At 41.7% G+C, this 26,085-nt stretch overlaps 1 protein-coding gene across 17 annotated transcripts in view; it reads left to right on the forward strand.

Annotated features, from left to right (window-relative positions):
- The window catches only part of MAGI2 (membrane associated guanylate kinase, WW and PDZ domain containing 2), a 587,732-nt gene that overhangs the window by 356,370 nt on the left and 205,277 nt on the right, over positions 1 to 26,085 (forward strand). For all 17 annotated transcript variants that reach the window (XM_060279499.1, XM_060279498.1, XM_060279503.1 and 14 more), the window contains one exon: positions 7,060 to 7,139. In XM_060279499.1, coding sequence (XP_060135482.1) covers positions 7,060 to 7,139 — 80 coding nt within the window. The remainder of the gene's footprint in view (positions 1 to 7,059; positions 7,140 to 26,085) is intronic.

Consider the following 26,085-nt stretch of genomic DNA (forward strand, 5'->3'; position numbering starts at 1 on the left):
ATTTATACACCTGGCCACAATCCAGTGCTCATCCGTATGTATATTAGTCTTATTGAAATAAATGCATTATAACTTCAATAATCTTCATGTGGCTTTCCCAGGAACACACAGGAAGTGTCTGTTCAAAAATGGGATTTGATCTTTTTAATACCTACCAACCTACCAAACTAAATTATGGTTTCTTGTAACATAAAGAAGTTATGTTCATACAGTTGTGTGCATTCCCTTCCCCCTCTTCTCTTTATGTACCAGAGGAAGAGATCACAATATTACCTTTACATTAACTACAGCTCCCTCAGCCTGTAATGTCTAAACTTGAAGAACTATGGTTAATATAACAAGGGGAACTGTAGGGAAGAGTTTGTGAATAAATGATGGCTCAACAGCTGAATTTTATTCGGTATCAATATTGGGTGAATAACAGAAACCTATGGCAGTGTTGCCTCTACTCGGTGTTTTATAGCCATACTGTCCACATAAAAAGCCATAAAATATACCCACAGTGGACACTAACTAAAGCTTGGATTCTTATGAGGTGGTGATTTTCTGTCACTCAGAAGAGTGGTTATTTTTAGCCTCTTTCGCCTAGAGTTCCAGTCTCCTTTTTTTCCTTTTATTCTCTCAACTCTGTTCTGTTTTTGCTATTGCTTGAAGTATCCATCACTTCTAAATGATTTCTTCTCTCATGCATATTGAGTGTTTGTAATTGTTTACATTTGCAGACCCACTCATTAGCCATCTAAGCAAGCATTTGTTTTGAATTGGTTTTCGTAATTGTAATAGTCTAATCTCATGGTGCATTGTAAATTATGTATGTAATAAAGCTTTTGCTTCCCTTTGCACCAAACTGAAGTCATTATTTGAACACAACATTTGGAAGGAATGTTTGTCATGATTAGCAGCTTGCAATTTTCAACCCTCCTTGGTAGTGAAGGCTGTACAGCAGAGGTCTTGAATGCTACCCATATTTCATAAGCAAAGTGAATTGCCCAGGGCTTTTCAGCCAGTTCATTACCATTAGATTAGTGGGTTCATAATTAACTGGTCATTACCCTATTATAGCTGTATCACAGTTACAACTAACCCTGTTGGTCAAGAATCACTGTCCCTCAGGACTTACCAGTAAGATGATTTCTTGTTGTGACACTTGATGGCATCTTTTCAGCCTCAGTGGCTCCCTATGTGTTCAAAAAGCTATGGCTATAAAGGTAGTTATTTCTGACTAGAAGACAGTTCAGTGGGATCGTGGTGAGCAGGCAAGGAAGTCTCTGAGCTGAGGTGTGTCAGGCAGATCGTGCTAAGAAACCCCCTGACTTCCTGGTTGTAAGCGTCTTACAGAATATTTGGAACCGAACGTAAAATGGTTTGCTTCATACCGTGTTTCTCTTAAAATAAGACACTGTCAGTGGCTTATTTTCAGGAGATGTCTTATTTTTTATTACGCGTCCAGCCTTGCCTCTTCCTTGGGGCCCTCCAGAACTGCACCTATCACTATGTCTTATTTTCGGGGTATGGCTTATATTGCGCAAATGCTTAGAAATCCTGCTATGGCTTATTTTATGGGTATGTCTTATTTTAGGAGAAACAGGGTATATAGTCTCCTCACAATTACCGGTAGGAAGCTGGATTGGGGTTTGTATTCCGCAGGAAAATTCAAATGCTTCAAACAAGGTACGAGGAGCATGTGTCCGCCCCCCCCCCCCCGTGCCAGATGTTGTTCAACTGCCACCATCCCTGAGCATTGGTCATGTTTGCCGGCATCCCTGCTTTAGACCTTCTAGCATGTCTGAGGCTTGGTTTTCTGTATCCTGAAGGCACTTGTTCCTGCTCCACCTGGTCAGGCACCGACTATCATTATTTTTAAAAGTTGTGAGTATCAAAGTTGGGTCATCTAACCAGTCCAAAACATACACTGAGTCCCTGCCATAAACTTGTTTTATTAATTCAGTCCCTCCAACCCAAACAATGGGGCTGGGAAATGCTGCTTTATTAAAGTGTATATACTTACAGCCTAAGCAGGGACTTCAGAGATAATACTTTCCATTACTAGTGAGGTAATGGAGGCAAACTCCTCTGTGGCCCCTCCTACTCTTCTTCGTACTCTTCTTATTGGACCAGGAGGCAGATTGCTCACCCATCTAACCTTTGGCATGGCATAATTCTCTGTGGAGCGTCTGTTCTTCCTTCCAGCCCTTGCACCCTTTTTCTTTTTGTGGGGTTTGGTCTGTGAAGCCCTCTGCAAACAGGCTCTGGCGCATTTACACCTTCCTGCTTCCGTCATCAACCTTTCCACGTATACAGCAATAATTAGTTGGAAAGTAAATTATGTAATCTTGCTACGAAGCAGCAGCTGTGGGAGAGTGAGTTTTCATTGCTTTTTGGGAAATCTGTCTAGCGAGGTTTGCAAATGCACACTGTATATTAAAGGAAGGACCTGCAGTCCTTTAGAGCCAATAATGGATGAACAGTGCTGACTGCTGGCTTTTCTCTCTTCCTGCCACACCATGTCTCTCGCTCTTCCCTCCATCCTTCGGCCATCCCCTCTTAAGAAAAATAAGAACCACACTTTCATTGTATGTGGTGGCAGATCCATGTGGCCCTTTCAGCTTTCTCTCCCTCTGCTCTGGCAAACCACCTCTACCCTAAAGCAGCTGAGACTGCAGAAAAAGCGAGGCACTCGCAATTGGCTGGGAAGCCACAGTCAGAAATCCTTGCCTTGTACAGAGTGGCCATGTGTTGTGCTGGTGTGTGGCCATAGAGCAGGCATCCCCAAACTGCGGCCCTCCAGATGTTTTGGCCTACAACTCCCATGATCCCTAACTAACAGGACCAGTGGTCGGGGAAGATGGGAATTGTAGTCCAAAACATCTGGAGGGCTGAAGTTTGGGGATGCCTGCCATAGAGGTTCAGAGGGTGTGCAGTATATGAGTCCCCATGGATTCTAAGGGGCCCACCAAATCCAAAAATATTAAATTATATGCAATCGTTTTGTTAAATGCATCATTTATGATAGTTTTTAGTTGAAGTTGTATATTTTCTTTGAAAAAGGTGTTAAATTTATTAATTTATGCATTCCGAATTCATGTACTTCAAATGTAATTCAGTTTCCTCCTATCATAATAATGTTTCATCTCTGATTGGAAAGTATGTTATCAGAAAGTATGTTATTGGATGTGGGTGTATAATCAATCTGAATTGGAAGGGCCCCCTCATAATTTATTTTACAGAGGGGCTGTCATGGAAGTAGGAATTATAGAATCATAGAGTAGAAACTTTGGTTCATTTATCATGAGGCATGATGGGAGAAAGGGAAAACTCCATAGTGTAAAGCAGCGTTTCTCAACCACTGTTCCGCGGCACACTAGTGTGCCGCGAGACGCTGGCTGGTGTGCCGCGACGTGCGGCGACGAGAAGGGCGATTTGCATTGTCATGTGCCTGGCGGCCGCCAATAATCAGCGCTGACCGACCGGAAAGCAATATTTCTCCTCCTCTTTCCCAAAGCTCAGTGCAAACGAGCCTGGCGGCCGCCAATACACGACACTAACCCGCCGGAAAGCAATATTTGGCAAGTGTTTCTTACAGTCATAATTATAATATAGGGCGGCACAGAGTTAATTTTTTTAACTTTTTTAATGGTGGTGTGCCTCGTGATTTTTTTCATGGAACAAGTGTGCCGTGGCCCAAAAAAGGTTGAGAAACACTGGTGTAAAAAATGCAAACTGGTTCTTTAAACCAGTCTCTCCCCTCTCTCCCCCATTTAGTCTGTTTGTGGAAGGTGAGTTAATTGCCTCAAAGCTGTGAAGAGGCCCATCTGTTATCTGATTAGCCCTGATTTACATTCAGCTAGCTGGGCTGTGGTCTGCAAAAGGAGGATGTGGAATAGGTCAAAAAGGACCAGGAGACCCTTCTCCACCTGAAGGTCTGTAGTACATCAATTAGACTGAGAAGAAATGAGGAGTCACCCTCAGACATTCCAGGGTCCACTTAGTTGCCTAACTATGGACAGCTGTGAGTTATGCTTTACACCTAAAGTCATTGGCAAGTCTTAATTAATACAGTTATTTGATTGGTTCAAAAACGGAACCCCATGGGGGCAAATTGGATAAGAATAGTTGCTCCGGTAATGGAACTTTGCAAACTGCAGCTTGCCAAAGACTGCTCAGCATGAGGCTGTGAGAGGGAGTGGTCTGCGGACCCTCGTCACCCTACGACTTCATTTCATGTATTGGAACTCTGATCTATACGTATGTAATAGCTAGATAAAATATATGCTTTATTATTTTCCTGTCTGTAACCTCTTTAAGAAATGTGCACTGATTTTTTAAGTTGTCTTGTTTTAACCTTTTAAATAAAATTTGGAATAGGAATATTGCCTTTTCCTGGTTTGTGTGTGCTTTGCTGAGGGGAGGGCAAAACTGATTTAGTCCCTAAACCATTTGGTCACTTGCCCTTTTGTTAAGTTGTTGGCGTCACGTTAAGGTGGGCCAGAGTCCTGTACAATCTCTTGAATTAATCTTTTGTAGGCTGCACGGTATAGTGGGCCTGGGTTTGGTAAAGGAAAACCAAACCGGTTGAACTTCTGTCTGTGTCTCACAAAGAGATAAAAGAACCTTGCAACCTGGAAAGGGCAGAGGGATTTCTTCTCCGGTCTCTCCCCCTAAGGTGTTTGCGTGAGAATGGAGAGGTGGTGGCAGATTCTACTGAGTTTGTTTTGGCTACATTTTGCAGAAGTTTTTGCAACTCTTGCCATTCCCACCAAATTGTCCGTTATGAGGAGCAGTGGCTGGGAGGGGCGAGGGTTGCTTAAACATGACAGGGGCCCCACATGAATCATGCTGGATGAGCTTTGGCTGTGGCCCATAGGTTCCCTATTCCAGCAGCAGAGAGATTCCTTCCAAACTAATTAGTGAATTTAGTACAGAAGCTATAGGAGATTATAAAGAGTTGGGTTTCACTGGATGTTCCCCCCCCCCCAGCCCCAGTGATGAGGTCAGCTGGATTCTTGGCTGACCGAACAGTAGCCAGCTAGGGAATAAAAAGTTAATGGCACTGAAATAATCATCTCTTTCTGGGTATCCTTCCACTCCATCCTCTCTGCCAGTGATAATTTGCCTTCAATGAATGCCTTGAATGGATCGACTTGAATGAGTGCATGAGTGGCACAAATTCCTTGAATGAGTGGGTGAGCAGAAGGTGACGTTTAGAAAATAATTCTTGGTTTTCTTATTTCAAAAGTTCGCTGTAATTGAAGCTTTGGGTTGGTGAAGGTTAAGTTTTAAAAAGCACAGTCTGGGAAGTTGAATGCAAGTGGGTACTATGAGTTCAGAGGAATGGAGGCTACAGGGTTATAAATGCTCATACTCTTTGCAGCAGAGTGAATGGCTTGCTTTCTTCAGCCAAGGGGAGAGGGCAGAAGAGAGAATCACACAGCACTGTGGGTTTTTTTATAGGTACAACCACCCAGAGACCTCCAGGTATAGGGCGGTATATAAATTCAATAAATAAATAAAATACATACCCTCCCAGTGTCCCTATTTTCCAGGGACAGCCCCACAATTACAAAAGCCACCCCAGCTTCTGATTTGATCCCAGAATGTCCCTATTTCATACGCCAGTGATACCGTCACCAAGCTTGGGAGGAGGATGAGCCGGCTCTTGTTCTGAATGGCGTCTGCAAGGGACCATCGTGTTGCCTCTCCATGGTCTCTTCAAGGCCTGGTGACAACCTTTAAAATTTCATCAGGCATTTTCAGTGAGTTTCCTAATTCCAGGTTTAGGGAACCTGACTGTACATTGCTTAAATGTTACGGCATTAAGCAGCATATACATTGCAGAATTAACTACTTATCTCAAAGTAAAGCAGCCACAGTTAAAACCCAGGGCACCACCATTTGCATCCAGACTGTCCCGCCAGTTGAGTCGTGAGTATAAATCGGTAGGAGCAATACATGTGGATTTTTGCAGGGCATTGAGATCTTTTCCCCACCAACACTACCCTTTTTGACAAAGGGCTTACATGCATTTCTAAATCAGTCAGCAAATGCTACATAAATAAAAACCTTAATAATTCAGCAATATGTAAACTAAACAGTACAAAGTGAACAGCCTCCCAGGATGTGTGTAATAAATAAAACATGCATTACAAAGGACTGACTGTGTGTTCATGAAAGAGGAAGAGAGATGAGAGTATAAGAAGAATTTAAATTCCTTTAAAATATGGAACTAATAATATTACTTTCTCCTTTCTGGTTTGTGGTCCTTATGTTGCTATGACACTACAGATTCAGTTGGCTGTAAAAAAAAAAAACACACACACACGATAAGCATTTTTCAAAAATCTTGTTATGTAGCTCCTTAGCTGTTCTAATAATCCATTCATTTGGGAAACTTCTCTTTGTGAACAGTATTTTACCAGCTTAGTCAGATTCTTTCTTTCTAAAAGGCTATGCTGGGCTTTGTAGAATGAGCCACATTATTACTTCCAGTTCTGCAAAATGTACTTTTATCATGGGAGCGGAATTAGATTTGGAATAGATAACAGTTGGTTAATCAAAGCGTCATTAATCATCCTGTTAGAAAATGGAGACTTCACTGCTTCAGTTTGCATCTTATTCTGAAAGTATGGCTGCTGGGAAATAATTGTCCTCTATTTATGAATCCTTGAGCTCTAAAATAAATTTTAAACCCAAACTCCAGCGAATGGGTATAGAAGAACTGTTGGTTGCAACCCCTTTCAGCTGGAGAATGCTGCACATTCCTTTTGCCCTAGATGAGTTTTGCATTTTCAATTAGGCTAACTTGGCAACATTCTGGTTGATTTTAATAAAAATAGCTGCTTAGAGGACGGGGAGTTTAGGCTGCCAAATTCAGAGGTTGCCTTCCACAATTTCTCTTACACCTCCTTCAAGTCTACTTAGACCAGTAAGCAAATCAAGTATATTGATTGCAATTTTGGATCAACCTCCCCCCTCCCCCTCCCCCTCCCCCACTGTATCGGAAGGAATAAACTTGGTTCCGTTCGGCATGTGTCTGATCAGGGTGATCTCCTTCCTTTTCAGCCATAACACAAAGACAACATCATGGCTGGATCCGCGACTTGCGAAAAAGGCTAAACCTCCCGAAGAGTGCAAAGAAAATGGTAGGCTATTAAGTTTTCATTGTTGCTGCTGAAAGAAAGAAAAAAAGATGACTTTTATTTGCTTGTACTGTAGATTGTAGAAAGTATTTAAGGAATGAGGGGGGAAAGGCATTTAATTACTGCTGTGGTTGTGTGTGTTCCTCAGTTCTTAATGTACCATGTAGTTCTGCTTCTCCTCTATGTAATATCTGTTCTGAAGTTGATATCGATAATAACAAGTGTGTGTGTGAGGGGGGGTGTCATTTGTAGCATATTTGACTCCTGGGCTGCCTTTTCTCCTATTTGGATCTGCAGAGTGCTCTTAGATCCCAAGCTTTGAAATGTGTAAAACACACAGTGCCGAAAGCTATTGTGACAGAGATGGTGTATGCATATTATGATGTGATTTGCTTTGCAAAGGGGCAGTTCTGTGCCAGTTAAGCAGTGGGCAGTTTAAATAAACCAACATTTACTTGGCGGGAGGGAGAGGAATGAGAGGAGGGGAGGGAATGTCAGATCAGTTGTTTCTTTGGTTAGAAGGGTATTTTTAGCCCCTTGGAATCGTGTATAACAGTGAACAATTATTTAATGATTGTCCTCTATATGACTGTGTTAGTAAAACCATGGTGATTAGTGTATTTGTCAGGACTAACGACTGTTACCAAGTAAATAATACAGATCTGTTTATCTTCATAAGCGACCCATTTTTTCAGGTTTTCCAGTACAAGCAATGTGCATGCAAATTAGGTCGGTCAAGCCATTTTAAGTGCTAAAAATAGCTGCTGAGTTTTTTTTTTTTAGCAATCATCTATAATTATATTTAGGGTACCATGAACAAGAATTTTGTATGAAGCAGTCCTTTCTTTAAAGTAGCAGGCTACAACCTTAAAATTATAGAATCAGTCAGAACCTGAAAACCCCCAGGCTGGAAAAAATTCCCCAGAGGTACTAATCCATTTTCCGTTTAAATACTAAGGAGAAGAACATATCCAGATTTCCCCAGAGAACTTATCTTTTTGTCTTCCATTTGTATCTGTTGTGTCTTATCCTGCCTTTGAGGGCTGTAATTAACACTTGCTTTGTGTCTTCCTTATGACAACCTGTTAGATATTTGAAACAGCACATCACTCACCCAGGCATTTATGTTCTCTGAAGGTGAATTTTCACTGTAATTTTATGTGAAGAAAGTCATCACGAGGTGGCAGATTAATATTGATGATGTGAACTATACTGTAGAAAATGTTAATTTTTATCATTTTTTTTAAAAAAAATCCAAAACAAAATAATGTAACTCCATCCTAATTTAAATAAAGTGAGCTCTTGCAGCTTTTCATCATAAGTTGTGTGTTCCAAACCTGTTTTTTCTTTTTCTTTTTCGGTTATATCTTTGGAATTCCCTCACATTTCTGTGCTCCTTAAACAGCAGCTAATAGATGCTTCTTAAATTCGATGAGATGCTCCAGTCTAAGGATCATCTGGTGCTCTGTAGAGTGTTGCCATAACCACCAGTGTCGTTGCGAATAAGGTGATACAAAAAGTAAACTTGGGCCCCTTTTTTCCCCACAGAAAGCAATTTTCTGATAGATTTTTTGAGAGAAATGTTTTTGGAGCTTCAGAACTGTTCAGCCATTTCCTGGAGAATATTCGGTGAAATGGCCACCCCAGCTTCACCTTTTCTGAATTTTGAGTGCCTCTGTCGATCTGGTTTTAGTATTGTTTAATGTTATTCTAAAATTGTTGAAGGGAGCAAACAGGGTTGGTCTTTACTCCTTCTAGTCTTCCTCTCTTCATCCTTCTACATCAGGGGTTCCCAGACTACGGCCCGCGGGCCAGAGGCGGCCCAATTGGCCTCCCAATCCGGCCCGTGACGACCCCCGCCGCCTGCTGCCGCCGCCCGCTCTTGTGGCGCGCTTCCAGATCTGAAAAAAAATGCCGAAAATCGTTTCTGCGCATGCGTATGGGCCTCTCCCGACCCAGAAGAGGTCATTTCTGGTGCACTTCCGGGTCGGGGGAGGTGCACTTCCGGGTCGGGGGAGGCCCAAACGCATGCGCACAAACAATTTTCGGCGATTTTTCCGGCCTGGAAGCGCGCCACCGCGTCAGTAAATGGTTTTGCACATGCGCACTGGCGCGCACTCCCCCACCCTCCGGCCCACTGCGCGCACACTCCCCCGCCCTCTGGCCCGCCGTGCGATCGGCGCGGCGGCCACTGGCCCAAAGGCGGGTAAGTCTGGGGACCCCTGTTCTACATGAACTAGCACTAGAGTTTCATCCAACAAAACAAAATTTATCAGAAGAGAGTTTTCAGAGTGAAACTGTTGGATAATTTCACTTCCACTCTAAGAATATTTGGGGAAAACCCACCCCAGTTTCAGCCAATTCCAACATATATCTGGTCCAAGTGATGGCCTATGCGACCGAGACCTGAGATCTGTAAAAAATTGGTACTTAGCTATCCACAAGCATTTGCAGTTCCTGCATATTCCAACATCATTTTCACCTCTAGAATATAGCAAAATACATTTCAAAATGCATATTTTGAGAGAAAAGTTAATCATATTTATTTAGATCTGTACTTTTGTTCAGATTTTAAGAGATTCAAAAATAAATGTGGAAAGATGGTGGAGCAGATTTATGGAGAAACCATGCTCCACACTGCACCCAAACATTCCTTTTCTGTGCCTTTTTCGCCCTTCTCCAAACTGGTGTCCTCTAGGTGTCCCAGTAGCCTCTGAGAGAATGGCTAATGCTTAGAGATAACAGGAACCCCAAGGGTCATCTATTCCACACACACCCTGCAATGCAGAAATCTCTGCTAGATCGTCCATGGCAGTTGGTCATCCAGCCTCTGCTTTAAAATCTCCAATGAAGGAGAGTCTACTACCTCCTGAAAGAGTCTGTTCCACTGTTGAACAGCTGTTACCATCAGAAAGTTCCTCCTTTAAGGGTTGCTCATCCTTTTAAGCTATTTTAACTGACGTTAACTGAAGTTTGTGCTGGTATATTCACAAGGCATATTCGCAAGATAAAGTATATTCACAAGATAAATGAGAAAACAAGATTAGCTTGAAATAAACAGTAGGGGCTCTTGTTTTTTTAATTTGCTTTCTTGATAAATAATAAACTGAGTGGAAAACAATGAAAGCCAAATGATTTCACTCAAAACATGGATTTAGGGACCAAACATGCCTAAGTTATAGAATATGCCAGGTAGTTTCATTTTTGCTATTGTTATCATTAGCTTTGCTTCTACATTATCCTGAGTGAGGTGGTTGCCACCTCCCTCCTCTGTCATTTCTCCCATGCCACTTTGGAGATGTATAGATTGTCTGCCCAAGCAGTTAGTACAGCGGAGGAAGTGAGGGTGGAGGCATAGGTGAGACAAAGTGCATTTCATGGGCAGAGGTTTCCCCCCACATCAGCTTTCTTAAATAAAAACAGTGGCTCCTTATACTTTAATCCTTGTCTGGGTGGCATTGCTCCCCCTTGATGACATCCTCCCCAGACTGCCTGTCACTTACAGCAGGTTGCATGGTGGAGTACATCAATATGAAGCTTCAGGAGCCCCACATTCTTCACATGAGTACATTTCTGTGTTCATTGATGTACAATGGAATTTGGTGTGACGTGATGAAGACTAAATGGCAATATATCTCAGGCCACACACTTCAGTATAATGACTAAATATAGTTTTGAATCCCTGACAAATTATTTTCCTAATCTTGAGTAGAACACAAAGTAAGTGAACCCCAATTCAATTCTGTCTATTCTTTATCCTCCAAAACAGGGGTCAGCAACCTAAGGCCCATGGGCCGGAAGCAGCCGGTGGAGGTTGTTTGACCGGCCCATGAGCTGTCCCCGAACCGAGATGCCCGCTCGTGCACTGTGCTAAATCAATGCGGTGCGACAACTCACTTCTGCGGTGCCAAAAACCACGTCTGCGCATGCGCAGATGCCAAAAAAAATTGCAGGTACTCACATGCACATGTGATCTGGCCCCCGGAGGGATCTCTGCGGGGCCGATCTGGCCCAGGCAAAATGAACCTTCCTGACCCATGCTCCAACACATCCCTTCTAAATGCCACAATGCATGAGAGGTTTAACATAGAAGACTTTTATGATCCTATTCTTGACATTGTGTCCAAGCCAATCTTAATTTTTATTACTCCATCTCTTCTAGGAATATTTCACAAATGCTCTTTTAACCTTGCTCACTAGTGGAATGGGAGTGGCATGCTTCATAGTGCAATAAAAAGATGGTTTTCACTTAAAATTAAACCAAAAAACCTGAAGGGTCGTTGGTGGGCTTTGTGAATTTTTACCAGACAACATTTTGTTCTTTATATGTATCTGTATGCCTTTGTATGTCTGATCATAAATATATTGCTATTGGGACAACAATTGACTAAAGATTGTAATGCACAGTTAGAGTATACTGTATAGAGAGTTTGTTTAATACTCATTGGATAGTTTTGTGATCATAAAATATGCACATGTGCAGCCGTCCTAACCGGCACAGTAGCTATGGATTTTATAATCAGATAATGGAACACCAACACTAAACACACAAAATGCATTGTAAGAAGAAATCACAGCCTTGGTTATTTTGTTTTCTCTTCTTTGGGCCAGGAGATGGACACTAGGTTCCCATTCACTTGGTTTTTGCTTTACTTGGTGTTCCAGGGGACCAATGGGCTTCTTAATTTCTATGATGAAAAGGAAACCAATACATATTCCTTTTGTTTAGCATTCCTACGCTTTTGCCAAGACATATAAAGGCCAGGAAGTAGTGTTGTGTTATTCATGAGAAAAAACCTGCATGATTCTGTTCTCCAGGGATCAGAGGTAGAACAATATTGTGCATGTGTGGGCTTCTCTTTGTATTTTTCATTTTGGAATGAGTGCCCAAGTAAGTTGCTTGGCAAGACTATTGTCATTTGGCAGGCATGCAGAGAAAAGTTTTATTGACAACATTTGCCACATCCAATGTAGTTACTAAGCCCTTGTATCGAGGTGCCTGGGAGGAGACACTGGCCATTTGGAATAACTCTAATTTTGTGCCCATCTGAGAGGGATCTCAAACCAAGCCTCTAGCAACTGGTCTTTGGCACCTTATATTCTGTGGCCAGCCAATCAGGCTAGGTTCCCAACCTAGTGAAGAGGCATCGCACCCAATAAAACATCTAGCCTAGCCTCTCCGTCTGAGCAACCAGCTGCACTGAGTAGCGACACCAGCTCTGTCTCACCTGCATTGCATTGTACACACTTCACCTCACCTTTCCTTTTCCTCGAACCTGCCCTGCCCTGTCTCACCATGATCCATCTCACTTTATCTGTCCAATCTAGTGTTGGAGCTCCAGCCTGTTCATGACCACACTTCCTTCTTCTTATCAACATGGTTGTTGCCTTGCATTTTGCCATCTCGGCCTCATGCCAGATAGGCTCTCACAAGCCTGCAAATTAAGAATGTTGTACTTGATTCAAATCAATATGTGGCTTTTAACTCCCTCCATTCCACTCCATTTCCTATGAGTCCAGTGGTTGCCATCTTTTGTATGAACATATGTAGTGAAAAAAGAAAAGCTTCATCTGTTCAGTTCATCTCATTCACTTACACTTTTTTCAGCATAAAAGGTCAACAGAAGCAGGGTGGCTTCCTAAACTCCCATAGATGTTCAGTAGATGCAAACAAACACAACAATTCACGCCATTTTATAGGACATACCCGATACAAAATTTCACAGATGGAGTAATTTAAATGTGTAAATGAGGGTTGAAACTGAGTCCAGGGATTTTTCTCCTATGCCGACTAGAAGAGCCTTAAGATGCTACTGGATGTCTGTATAATAATGCACAATGTCTGTATACTAATGCACAGAGCATGGGAAATAAACAAGATGAACTTGAGCTCTTGGTACAGCAAACAAAATACAACATAATAGGCATCACTGAAACCTGGTGGGATGAGCCTCATGATTGGAATGTAGTAATAGAGGGATACAATCTATGTCAGAGAAAAAGACCAAACAGGAAAGGAGGAGTGGCGTTATACGTCAGGGATGTGTATACCTGTGAAGAGATCTAGGATTTAAAACTTCAAAGCCATATTGAGAGTATCTGGGTCAAAATTAAGGGAGAGAAAAATAACTGTGATCTCATTGTGGGAGTTTACTATAGATCCCCAAGCCAAACTGAGGACACAGATGAAGCCTTCCTGGAACAGATGACCAAGCATTCAAAAGGAAGTGAGATAGTAGTAATGGGGGATTTCAACTATCCTGATATTTGTTGGATGTCAAACTCAGCCAAGAGCATAAGGTCGAACAGATTCCTCACTGGCCTTGCAGACAACTTCATTGTCCAGAAAGTGGGAGAAGCAACAAGCGGATCAGCCATTTTAGATCTGATCCTAACCAATAGTGATGACCTGGTTAGTGGGGTAGAAGTGGCAGGATCATTAGGTGGGAGTGACCATGCTCCTCTGGAGTTTATTATACAGTGGAAAGGAGCAACCAAGCATACTAAGACTCAAATTCTAGACTTTAAGAAAGCCGACTTCAGAAAACTTAGGGAAACGCTGGGTGAAATCCCATGGACAAAAATACTAAAAGGGAAGGAAGTTTATGATGGTTGTGAGTTTGTTAAAAGGGAGATATTAAAAGCACAACTTTAGGAAATACCAATGAGACGGAAACATGGAAGGTGCCTAAAGAAGCCAGGGTGGCTATCTAAAGAACTGAGTTAAGATTTAAAAGGGATATGTACAAAAAATGGGAAAAGGGGGAAACCACCAGAGAGGAATTCAAACAAGTAGCCAGCACATGTAGAGACAAAGTCAGAAAAGCAAAAGCACAGAATGAACCCAGGCTTGCTAGAGAGGTTAAAAGCAACAAAAAGGGCTTTTATGGGTATGTTCGTAGCAAAAGGAAGAACAAGGAAACAGTGGGGTCACTTAGAGGAGAAGATGGTGAAATGTGAACAGGGGACAGAGAAAGGGCAGAACTCCTCAATGCCTTCTTTGCCTCAGTCTTCTCCAAAAAAGAAAACAATGCCCGACCTGAAGAATATGGAGCAGATGATTCAGCAGGGGAAACACAGCCCAGAACAAGTAAGCAGGTAGCACAAGAATACTTGGCTAGTTTAGATGTATTCAAGCCTCCAGGGCCAGATGAACTACATCCAAGAGTATTAAAAGAACTGGCAGAGGTGATTTCAGAACCACTGGCAGTCATCTTTGAGAATTCCTGGAGAACAGGCGAAGTCCCAGCAGACTGGAGGAGGGCAAATGCTGTCCCTATTTTCAAAAAGGGGGAAAGAGAGGACCAAAACAATTACCGCCCAGTCAGCCTGACATCAATACCAGGAAAGATTCTAGAGCAGATCATTAAGCAAACGGTCTGAGAGCACCTAGAAAGAAACTCTGTGATCACTAAAAGTCAGCATGGGTTTCTGAAAAATAAGGCATGTCAGACTAATCTGATCTCATTTTTTGACAGAATTACAAGCCTGGTAGATGAAGGGAATGCTGTGGATATAGCCTATCTTGATTTCAGCAAGGCCTTTGACAAGGTGCCCCATGATATTCTAGTAAAGAAGCTGGTAAAATGTGGGCTAGACAATGCTACCATTCAGTGGATTTGTAACTGGCTGACTAACCGAACCCAAAGGGTGCTCATCAATGGCTCCTCTTCATCCTGGAGAGAAGTGACTAGTGGGGTGCCGCAGGGTTCTGTCTTGGGCCCAGTCTTATTCAACATCTTTATCAATGACTTGAATGATGGGCTTGAGGGCATCTTGAGCAAGTTTGCAGATGGCAACAAATTGGGAGGCGGTGGCTAATACCCCAGAGGACAGGATCACACTTCAAAATGACCTTAACAGATCAGACAAACTGGGCCTAAGCAAACAAGATGAATTTTAATTGGTGGAATGTAAAGTACTACACTTGGGCAAAAAAATTGAAAGGCACAAATACAGGATGGGTGACACCTGGCTTAAGAGCAGTACATGTGAAAAGGATCTAGGAATCTTGGTAGACCACAAACTTGACATGAGTCATAGAATCATAGAATCATAGAATCATAGAGTTGGAAGAGACCACAAGGGCCATCCAGTCCAACCCCCTGCCAAGCAGGAAACACCATCAAAGCATTCCTGACAGATGGCTGTCAAGCCTCTGCTTAAAGACCTCCAAAGAAGGAGACTCCACCACACTCCTTGGCAGCAAATTCCACTGCCGAACAGCTCTTACTGTCAGGAAGTTCTTCCTAATGTTTAGGTGGAATTTTCTTTCTTGTAGTTTGAATCCGTTGCCCTGAGTCCGCTTCTCTGGAGCAGCAGAAAACAACCTTTCTCCCTCCTTTATATGACATCCTTTTATATATTTGAACATGGTTATCATATCACCCCTTAACCTTCTCTTCTCCAGGCTAAACATACCCAGCTCCCTAAGCCGTTCCTCATAAGGCATCGTTTCCAGGCCTTTGACCATTTTGGTTGCCCTCTTCTGGACACGTTCCAGCTTATCAGTATCCTTCTTGAACTGTGGTGCCCAGAACTGGACACAATACTCCAGGTGAGGTCTGACCAGAGCAGAATACAGTGGTACTATTACTTCCCTTGATCTAGATGCTATACTCCTATTGATGCAGCCCAGAATTGCATTGGCTTTTTTAGCTGCTGCATCACACTGCTGACTCATGTCAAGTTTGTGGTCAACCAAAACTCCTAGATCCTTTTCACATGTACTGCTCTCAAGCCTCCTTGAGTCAACAGTGTGATGCAGCAGCTAAAAAAGGCCTGGAAACGATGCCTTATGAGGAACGGCTTAGGGAGCTGGGAATGTTTAGCCTGGAGAAGAGAAGGTTAAGGGGTGATATGATAGCCATGTTCAAATATATAAAAGGATGTCATATAGAGGAGGGAGAAAGGTTGTTTTCTGCTGCTCCAGAGAAGCAGACATGGAGCAATGGATTCAAACTACAAGAAAGAAGATTCCACCTAAACATTAGGAAGAACTTCCTGATAGTACCTAAACATTAGGAAGAACTTCCTGATAGTAAGAGCTGTTTGACAGTGGAATTTGCTGCCAAGGAGTGTGGTGGAGTCTCCTTCTTTGGAGGTCTTTAAGCAGAGGCTTGACAGGCATATGTCAAGAATGCTTTGATGGTGTTTTCTGCTTGGCAGGGGGTTGGACTGGATGGCCCTTGTGGTCTCTTCCAACTCTGTGATTCTATGATTCTATGGATCATGAGGGATTTTAAAGGCTCTTTCAGTCATTTTAGGAGAAAAGTCTCTGGTCTCTGTTTCAGGGCCGGCTCTAGGTAGACCCCTGGTGGTGCAGTGTGGCAGGGCGCCGGGCCGGTAGGCCGGGCGCCACGCGGCGGAGCCATGCGGAAACCATACTGCGCCCTGCGAGGGCGGGGGCGCTGGAGCGATCTCCGCCCCTCAGCACGAGGGCACGTGACCTGCTAGAGACTGCCCTGCTCTGTTTCAACCTTCATTTACATGTTTGGATAAGTTTTTGACACTTAATGGTTCAGATCTCTCCTAGAGATGCTCTGTTTTAGGACAACTGCTTTCAGGTCCTTGACAGACTGTCCAGGAAAACGGAACTCCCCCCCCCAATGCATTTTTATCCATTTTTGTTATCAGATTTATGTGTATTCCACCTTTTACTTATATATAAGCCGGGCTGGCCTTGATCAGATATCACGTATTTGACATTTGTAGAGGTACAACACATTAGTACTTTGAGTGTAGTTGATGTAAGCATGGGAAGATTTTTCCTGGCATTTTTGCTGCTGTATCAACTGATGGCCTGGAGAGAATGAATGAAGTGCCAGCCCAGGCTAAGTATCTTGCCTTGTCGATCAATCAACATGAGCACCAGAATAAATATCAAGGGAGCCCTGCTTGTAGCTTGCTCAGGAGTATAAGGAAACCCCAGTAAAATATTTCAATGCATATAACTGCCACACACACACAAAAAAAACCCTAGTCAAATCAAGGGGAAAGAAACAGCTCAGGCCATTAGTGGCATTGTGTTTGTTCCTCATCTTCATAAGAGTTATTGGTGGACGCTAACCCCAGGGTTACCCGCGGAGTGGCCATTTATATCTTGCAGGCCCTGAAACTCAGAGCTCTTTCGACTGGCTAATTCTCTCTAGATGCAGATTTCACTAAACATTCTCCAATGGACAAAACACACATGATGCATCCTAGTTTTTACTAAATTCTGTTTTATATCGCATGTTTTTATATCCGATGTTCGATACATGCTCTGTATAATGGTAGGTTACTGCTAGGATTTTTTTTTTAATGTTTTATGTGTTATGTGCTATGGCCAACCGGCTAATGCAATAAAATTTTGATTATAAGAGTTATTCTGGAGGTTGTACTTTGTACTGTACAACTTGAAAATAATTAACAGCAAAAAATATTACTCTGGGATGCCAAAAATCTGAGCCAAAGAAGCGTTTTGACCTCAGTGAAACATTTTTTAAAATATATTTTTATTAGGTTTTCAGAAAAATACAATGAAATACAGTAGGACTCAACTATACCCACAGTGGAAATCTGAATACAGCTTAGGCAGGGGGTTTTCTCAGCAGAAATGTAGCACACTTTTTTCAGTTCGTTTCCATTACAAACACTTAAGGCCTATTTTAAAAATTATCTCCTATAGATTGTTATCAAACACCTGATGCAAAATGATAGCTGCCTCCTTGCTGTTGTCGGAAACCACATGTTTTCAGGCATACTATTCCTTCATGAATTTAAACATTTACCTCAGAGGCACAGAGACAAAGAGAAACTTGCCTTTCCATAATGTCCAAAGCAGTTCTGAAGTATTAACCTTCTCAGTGCACCTCAAGTAAACTGGGACACAGCTGACACCTTTTAAAACCAGTATTTGCAGACACACAAACTTTAGCAATGCTTGTTGAACAGTTTACATTTGGTGATGTATAAGAGCTCCAAATGCAACACCTATTGGCTTCTTACACTGTAAGGGAACTGCCTTTTAAAATGTTGCTTTAGATGTTTTGGCCAGTAATTCTTAAGAAGGAACTTACAAACCTTTGTGGTAAAACAGAAAAGCAGAACTTTGCCTTGGCAGGGCACCCAAACCAAAAATGCTAATCTCTTTAAATACAGCTCAGTGACCCATGAGCCAGTACATGATTTCTTCTGGCTAATTGGGAATGTACGGTATTCACAAACTCACGTTTGTTTTGTGATGTGAAAGGCTCACATTTTTGTTAAATTCAGGCGGGAGCTGAGGGAACTGTGGGACTCGGCATCTGGGAGTTTCTGAATATTTTATCTGAAGTAATGAGGAAGATCACGTGATGCGGAATCAAAGCAACTGCTGGAGAGAAAGCCAGCTGGGTGAAGCAGTTGTCTATCAAATAGGTACTGGATTTTGTCTCTGTGGAAAAATTAGAGAACATAATGAACAAAATTAGAAAACCTGTGGAGTAGCCTCCATGGATACCCATTAGTAGAAAAGAAAAGAAGAATTGATCTTATTAGAGTAAAATTTGTGGAAGCTCATTCTTTATTTATTCTAAAGCTGGATGGGGAATCTGGTCAGAGGGCCGCATTTGACTCTCAACTGAATTCTGTGTGAACGGCAAGGATGAGTGATCATCAGATTGCATAAATCCTTCTGAGCAGACCATCTCCATGCCTTCCCATACCCTCCAATATTTTTTTTGATGAAAATAGGGACATCCTAAAGAAAAGCGGGATATTTTGGGATCAAATCAGAACCAGGATGGCTTCTCTAAATCAGGGATGTCCCTGAAAAACAGGGGCACTTCGAGGGTCTGCCTTCCAGAGTGGAGTAGCTGTATTCAGCCCAGACCTCACCACATCAATGGTTACCAATCTGCTCCGGGGCAAAGACCAGGTTGAGGGTCTGTCTGGCCACATGAGTCAGGGGAAGAAGGGGTTCTCCATTCCAATTTTTGGCCTCCCCTCCACTGTCTCTTGCCTTGCACACTACCACTATCATTATTTCAGAAACATAGCCATAAGATTGTCCTAACCACAGAGGGAAACTGGGAAAGTGCCCTGGGGTGCCAAGATGTCAGGGGAGCCTGCCTCAGCTACATAAACGTTTTTCAGGAAGAACAACTCCCTACACTTGCAGGAAACACGCAGAGTGGTGAAAGACTAAGACCCAACAAGCATAAGGGGAAATTGGTGCTGAAGCATCTGCAGTTTGGGGGGAAATGGATAGAATGATTGCGGAGTCCATTCCAGTTTCTGTAAGCCACACCAGTGATTTGACACAGAGAAACAAATCTAGTCCACTTTCTACCCAAACTTTGTATGGTGGAATGACTTTCTTCTACTCAACTCTAAGTATGGTTGTATATCTTCAGAAAAAGGACTTAGGTGTCAGAACCTTTTGAACTACATTTTATCTCTTCCCCCAAAGAGAGCTTATTCTAGCTCAAAACACGCTTGAATTCCAGATTTAGCAATGCATTCCATTCTGCACCTATTCGTTTTTAATCTCCTAAGGAAAGTATGCAGCCCCTTCTGAAAATAAAGTCTACTAAAAGTCCTTGGCAATGAAATTTATGTCATCTCATTAGAGTCCCTGTTAGGTGGCAACAGAAAAGTCTCTATCTAATATACCAGGCATAAATCTTCTGAGAAGTTTACACTTCATTCCACCTTCTCTACATATATCCAAGCAAATATGAATATCCCTTCCTCTTGATGTATTCATAAGCAGCTGGGGTTTCTTCCCTGTCTGACAACTTACCAGAACTGCCATATGGCAACGCCATTCAAATGCTCCAAAAAGATGGTCCAAATGGCAATAACTACCATTCCATTCTTTGTTAACATAATTAAATAATGCAGGTTTCCAGTTTCTGTCACTCTGAATCTGTACACAGCAGGAAAAGACATAATCAAGCCAGCCGCAAGAGTACCAGGATTCATTCCCCCTTCCATCCTTTGTTCCACCACAAGGATAATAACGGTATTTTGTCTCTCCAACTTTGCAACTAGGAAAATATCACTTGTGATGCTAATACATTTGTTCTCTTAAAAATAGAAACAGTTACAAATATTATTTCACCGTTGATGTACGCACACCATTATCTTTATTTGTTTATGTTTTTAGATATGTTGTAAGCCGCCCAGAGTGGCTGGGGAAACCCAGCCAGATGGGCGGGATATAAATAAAATTTTGTTGTTGTTGGTTTTTTTCCAACCAAAGAGTTATCCGGAATTTTTAATATTTTTTTACTAACTGGTTTTACTGGCAAACCTCAGTATTTTCTAAATAACGTTGGTCATTATCAGCCTGACCTCTGGTTAGTCATGTCATTGTGGTTTATCAGGAGGTAAATGGGGGGGAGGCGGCAGCAAGGCTGGTGTGGTGTAAAGACACCAGCAGAGCCAGCCTGGCATTCCTGATGGTGCATGTGCACCGTGCTGAATTCTCACCTTCCCCTCTACTTCTCAGTAAGCAGCACCAGCACAACTAACCACCCCACCTGCTTTTGAAGTTGCAGTTCATTATGTTTTTATCATGGGGAATGCTTCCATGAAACAGCATCTACACCATCAGAGTGGATTTCACTTTATGAACGATTATGCTACACAAAAAATTGTCAGTTTTTTAAGGTGCCATAAGCCTTTTCCCCAGTAAGTAGTTTAATGTTTCACTATGAAAAAAAATGATCAAATAGATATTGAACCTAGCTACAACCTTTTTCTACCCAGGAATGCTCTTGTTGCATTTGACTCTTTTTGTAGGATTATATATTATTATCTGTTAAGATATATAACTGCCTAATGAAAAGAAACAGTTTGATGTGCAATGTTCTTTAAAATGTATAATATTCATGATAAAAAATCAATGCAGAAGGCCAAACTGCATTAATAACATTTTTACAGCAATATAGAGCACTTAGACATCATTCCAGTATTATTTTCAGATTTATGATACCATAGTATATGTGATGAGAAAAAGCTACAAAATCGCTTGTAAACCCTGCCATTAAAATTAAAGGAAACAACAGGAGCAATGTACATTTTATATCATGAAAACCATCGTCCCAAAAAAGGGTTTTAGATTTACTTTGGGATATAGCTAAGTTTAGCATCACTATTGCTGGTGACGACTCATTCAGTTTCCCCACGTACATTGTTGTTTATGTAAATTTGTTTACATTCACCTTCCTGTTTACATATGAAGCCCCAAAACAGCTTGCAACAATAGGGTTGCATCCAGAGCTAGTGTAAGCAGAAGGAAGCCTTGTATAAGGAAATGTCCCACTGACTTCTCTTCTTCATGCCCCTGTGGCCCTCCCAAGCCTCTTCTTAGAAGCAGGGAACCCTTGCTTGACAACAACAGGAGATGGAGGCCAAGGGTCTCCTGGACAAGTGGGGAAATGTCCAAAAGTGGGTGCAAAGCACCTTTTCATATGCATAGAAAGACCTTGGGCACAGTTAAATCCTTATCCATCTTCAACCTACTGCAAACTTGTACTTGAACATAAGGTCCAAGTCAAATATGCAATCACATGATAGACAAGTGCAAGAGATGTGTTATGGGTTGCACTAATTTGAGACACATATTCTGGGCATGTCCAAAAAATCAGACATTTCTGGGCTCAGATAGTAAATGAAATTGCAAAAATCACTGGATACAAATTACCTCCTGACCATTTAACCATACTCTTTGGATATGTGAAAGGTGTCGTTCATCCTGATGATAGAGAATAACCATACACTTATTGACAGCTGCTCAATTGTCTATTGGTTATAAACTGGGAGACGCTAATCCACCATCTATTGAATATGGGCTCCTAAGGATTTGGGATTTCGCTTCCAAGGTCAAACTTACTAATATTATAATAGCCAGGGAGGGCAGACAACAACAAAAATCAATTCATACAGAAGTGGAATTTGTTTTTCTGGTGTTGGAAAAATACCAGAATACAATACAGGATGTGATGCAGATGTATGATATACTAGGAATGATCTAAGAGTGATCTTTTTTCTACACTTCTCTGTGTCTCGCCCATCTTATAGGGGTAGTTAAGTGGGTTTCGTTTTATCTGGATGTGTTGTGTTTTGGAAATTCTATAAATGAGTAATCCTGAATGTGTGGTTGTTGTTGCTATTTCATTACTCCAAATTTTCCATATAATGATTATCGTAAATATTTTTTTCTAAAAAAAACGAAGGAAGGAATATACTTTGATTTCAATGTAACTTAGTGCACCTCTTGTTCAGTGGATTGTATCGAGGACTAATAATTGAGTGGAGTATAGAGATACTTGGTCACAGAACTCCATCCCAATAACAAGCATATTTTCATTTCCTGGTGCAGAGCCTTGAAGGATCAGGACATAAAACAAAAATCAGGCAGTAATATATTTAGCATAAGGCAAAAATCAAACCTCAAAATCACTAGCTATGACATTCCACAAGGAAAGTGGGTTTTCCTACTTTCTGACATCCATGCACTCTGGAAATTGTACTGTCTCACATTAAGGTTCAGGCTTTTAAAAAAAAGCATTTAATCATAATTGTACAAGGATTGTTGTTGTTTAGTTGTTTAGTTGTGTCCGACTCTTCGTGACCCCATGGACCAGAGCACGCCCGGCACTCCTGTCTTCCACTGTCTCCCACAGTTTGGCCAGACTCATGAAGGTGACTTCGAGAACACTGTCCAACCATCTTGTCCTCTGTTGTCCCCTTCTCCTTGTGCCCGCCATCTTTCCCAACATCAGGGTCTTTTCCAGGGAGTCTTCTCTTTTCATGAGGTAGCCAACGTATTGGAGCCTCAGCTTCAGTATCTGTCCTTCCAGTGATTATACTCGGGGCTGATTTACTTAATAATAGATAGGTTTGATCTTCTTGCAGTTCATGCAATTGTACAAGGATAGTGAATCTCAAATGATTTTCCCCCCCAAAAAATATGAAACACGACAAGACACAGAATACTTCTGAGTCCATAAACACTGTGAAAGGCTTATACAAATAGGATTAAAATAATGTTTGTTTGGTAAGAGCTAAATATATCCCCCATTATTTTTGAAGTGGAAGAAAAATAGAATGTACTCTCCCTTCTGTTTGCGCACAGAATGAATCTTTTCAAGGCTTAAGACAAAAATAGCAAGCAAATATTATCACTTTTTTCCATTTTGAACATGCTGACTGCCAATATAAACACAATAACATCACAACAACGTTTTTCAATTTTGGTTGGCACGGAAAATTCTTGATAAAATGGAAATTAGATAATGAGTCAGAACTTTCAAACAGATAACTAAAAGGCTTGTTACTATTTATTAATCTTCGTGGGCACTGGAGTACTTGTATTAGAAAATAATTTCCCCAAAAGGAGAATATTTGTTTGCACTACACCAGTACTGGAGAATGGATTTGGGGACAAGCTCTAGGATGTACAGTAAGATCATATGGAGCACTTATCACAGGCTTCGCCAATGGGCATATTACCTGAGCACATCCTGGCCATGGCTGACCAGCAACACATGCCAAGGTAGAGGCAATGGAAAGAATGAATATGTTCTCCACAAAGTGTCATTCCCCCATGGAAATGTAGTTATAAGGGCATAGGAAGCTTGCCTTATATCTAGTTAGACCACTGGTCCATCTAACTCAGTATTGTCTGTCTATTCCAGGGCTCCCCAAATTAAGGCCCAGGGGCCGGATGCGGCCCAATCACCTTCTAAATCAGGCCTGCGGACGGTCCGGGAATCAGCATGTTTTTACATGAGTAGAAGGTGTCCTTTTATTTAAAATGCATCTCTGGGTTATTTGTGGGGCATAAGAATTTGTTCATTTAAAAAAAATTAAAAAATAGTCCGGCCCCCCACAAGGTCTGAGGGACAGTGGGCCGGCCCCCTGCTGAAAAAGTTTGCTGACTCCTGGTCTATTCTGACTGGTAGTGGCTCTCAAGGGTTTCAGGCAAAACTTGCCTGGAAATGATACTGACCATTTGAATGTAAATCATGTGTTTTGTACCTCCGAGCTATGTCTCTTCCCTTCCTTATAAATGAAGGGAATTCACTGAGTAAAGGAAAGTGTGTGTTTTTCCCTCTCTCAAGACACTGTGAACAAACAACATATAGATTACCAGTGATTTTTCAAGAAATTGTACTGTAATCTGGTTCACATTAAAAAAAACACTGAGGCTACATTTGTGCATGAATACTGTCCTGGTCTGTTTGACAAAAACGGCACAGCAATATGCTCTAAGTTTGATTTGGAAACACTGCAGAAAAAGCACTTTAGTCTCTGCTTTTCCGAGGTTTTGTGTAACTTGATCTCTCATGTGTGTCTGTGTTTTGCATGGATGCTCTAAAATGGTCAAACATAATTACATAAATAGCTCAGTTAGACACCTTTCTTTTAAAAACATATTTTAAAGAATAAATACATAAAGAAGTGTAAAATAAAACAAGGTAAGAGTGTAACAAAAATGAACTGCCCACCCTTTTTTGGGGGGGATTAAAAGTACAACTGAGAGCTGATATATATCATGTTGTTGTTGTTTAGTCGTTTAGTCGTGTCCGACTCTTTGTGACCCCATGAACCAGAGCACACCAGGCACTAATGTCTTCCACTGCCTCCCGCAGTTTGGTCAGACTCATGTTGGTGGCTTCGAGAACACTGTCCAACTATCTCGTCCTCTGTTGTCCCCTTCTCCTTGTGCCCTCCATCTTCCCCAACATCAGGGTCTTTTCCAGGGAGTCTTCTCTTCTCATGAGGTGGCCAAAGTATTGGAGCCTCAGCCTCATGATCTGTCCTTCCAGTGAGCACTCAGGCCTGATTTCCTTAAGAATGGATAGGTTTGATCTTCTTGCAGTCCATGGGACTCTCAAGAGTCTCCTCCAGCACCATAATTCAAAAGCATCAATTCTTCAGCGATCAGCCTTCTTTATGGTCCAGCTCTCACTTCCATACATCACTACTGGGAAAACCATAGCTTTAACTATACGGACCTTTGTTGGCAGGGTGATGCCTCTGCTTTCTAAGATGCTGTCTAGGTTTGTCATTGCTTTTCTGCCCAGAAGTAGGCGTCTTTTAATTTCGTGGCTGCTCTCACCATCTGCAGTGATCAAGGAGCCCAAGAAAGTAAAATCTCTCACTGCCTCCATTCCTTCCCCTTCTATTTGCCAGGAGGTGATGGGACCAGTGTTCATGATCTTAGTTGTTTTTTTTGTTGTATCATAGGTTACACTAAACCGAATTTGCTAGACTTTTGCACTTATTAAGAGTCCCCAAAGACTCTGCATATTCTGTAATATGCTACAGAAAACATATCAAACACAGCAGAGACATGAGAATTTTAAAAAAGAATATATTTCACTGATTTTCCAGTGATTAATTTGATTCTGCTCACGGCACATCAAGATGGCTCTAATTTAGGGGATGAGACAGGGTTATTCTTTCAGTTTTTATTCTTTCTAGGAACAAGGAAGAATATTATGGTAGCACATAAGAGAACTAAGAAACTGAATCTCATTCCCAGTCCTTTGGTGAGAAGGCCATATATCAGAGCATCATGTAAGCTTTAGGAAGTAGAGTAGGGAATAGACATATTTCACAGTGCTGTGCACAGTGGGGTAATTCATGCTTATTTCGAACAAGTCAGATAACTCCCAAACGTACCATGCTCCAGAGAGAAAGGGTAAGTGGTCTAGACAGAGTTTGACCAAAGCTCTTGGATGCTCTTTTCCTCTGGGATATAATCATTATTTATTCATTTACCAAATCCCAATAATTTAGGATAGCCACTAGCAGATGTAATTCACATGTTCCTTAAAAGTCTCACAATAAAAATACTCCACATAAGTAGATCCAGGGAAACTGCAGAAGGGAAAACTGAAGTTCATTTTGTAAAGTTTGGCACTGCCTCTAATTCACGCTAACCAGTTGCAGTATTTACAAGCAAGCA

The sequence above is a fragment of the Zootoca vivipara genome, chromosome 10 (genome assembly GCF_963506605.1).
Source record: "Zootoca vivipara chromosome 10, rZooViv1.1, whole genome shotgun sequence".
Taxonomy (NCBI): domain Eukaryota; kingdom Metazoa; phylum Chordata; class Lepidosauria; order Squamata; family Lacertidae; genus Zootoca; species Zootoca vivipara.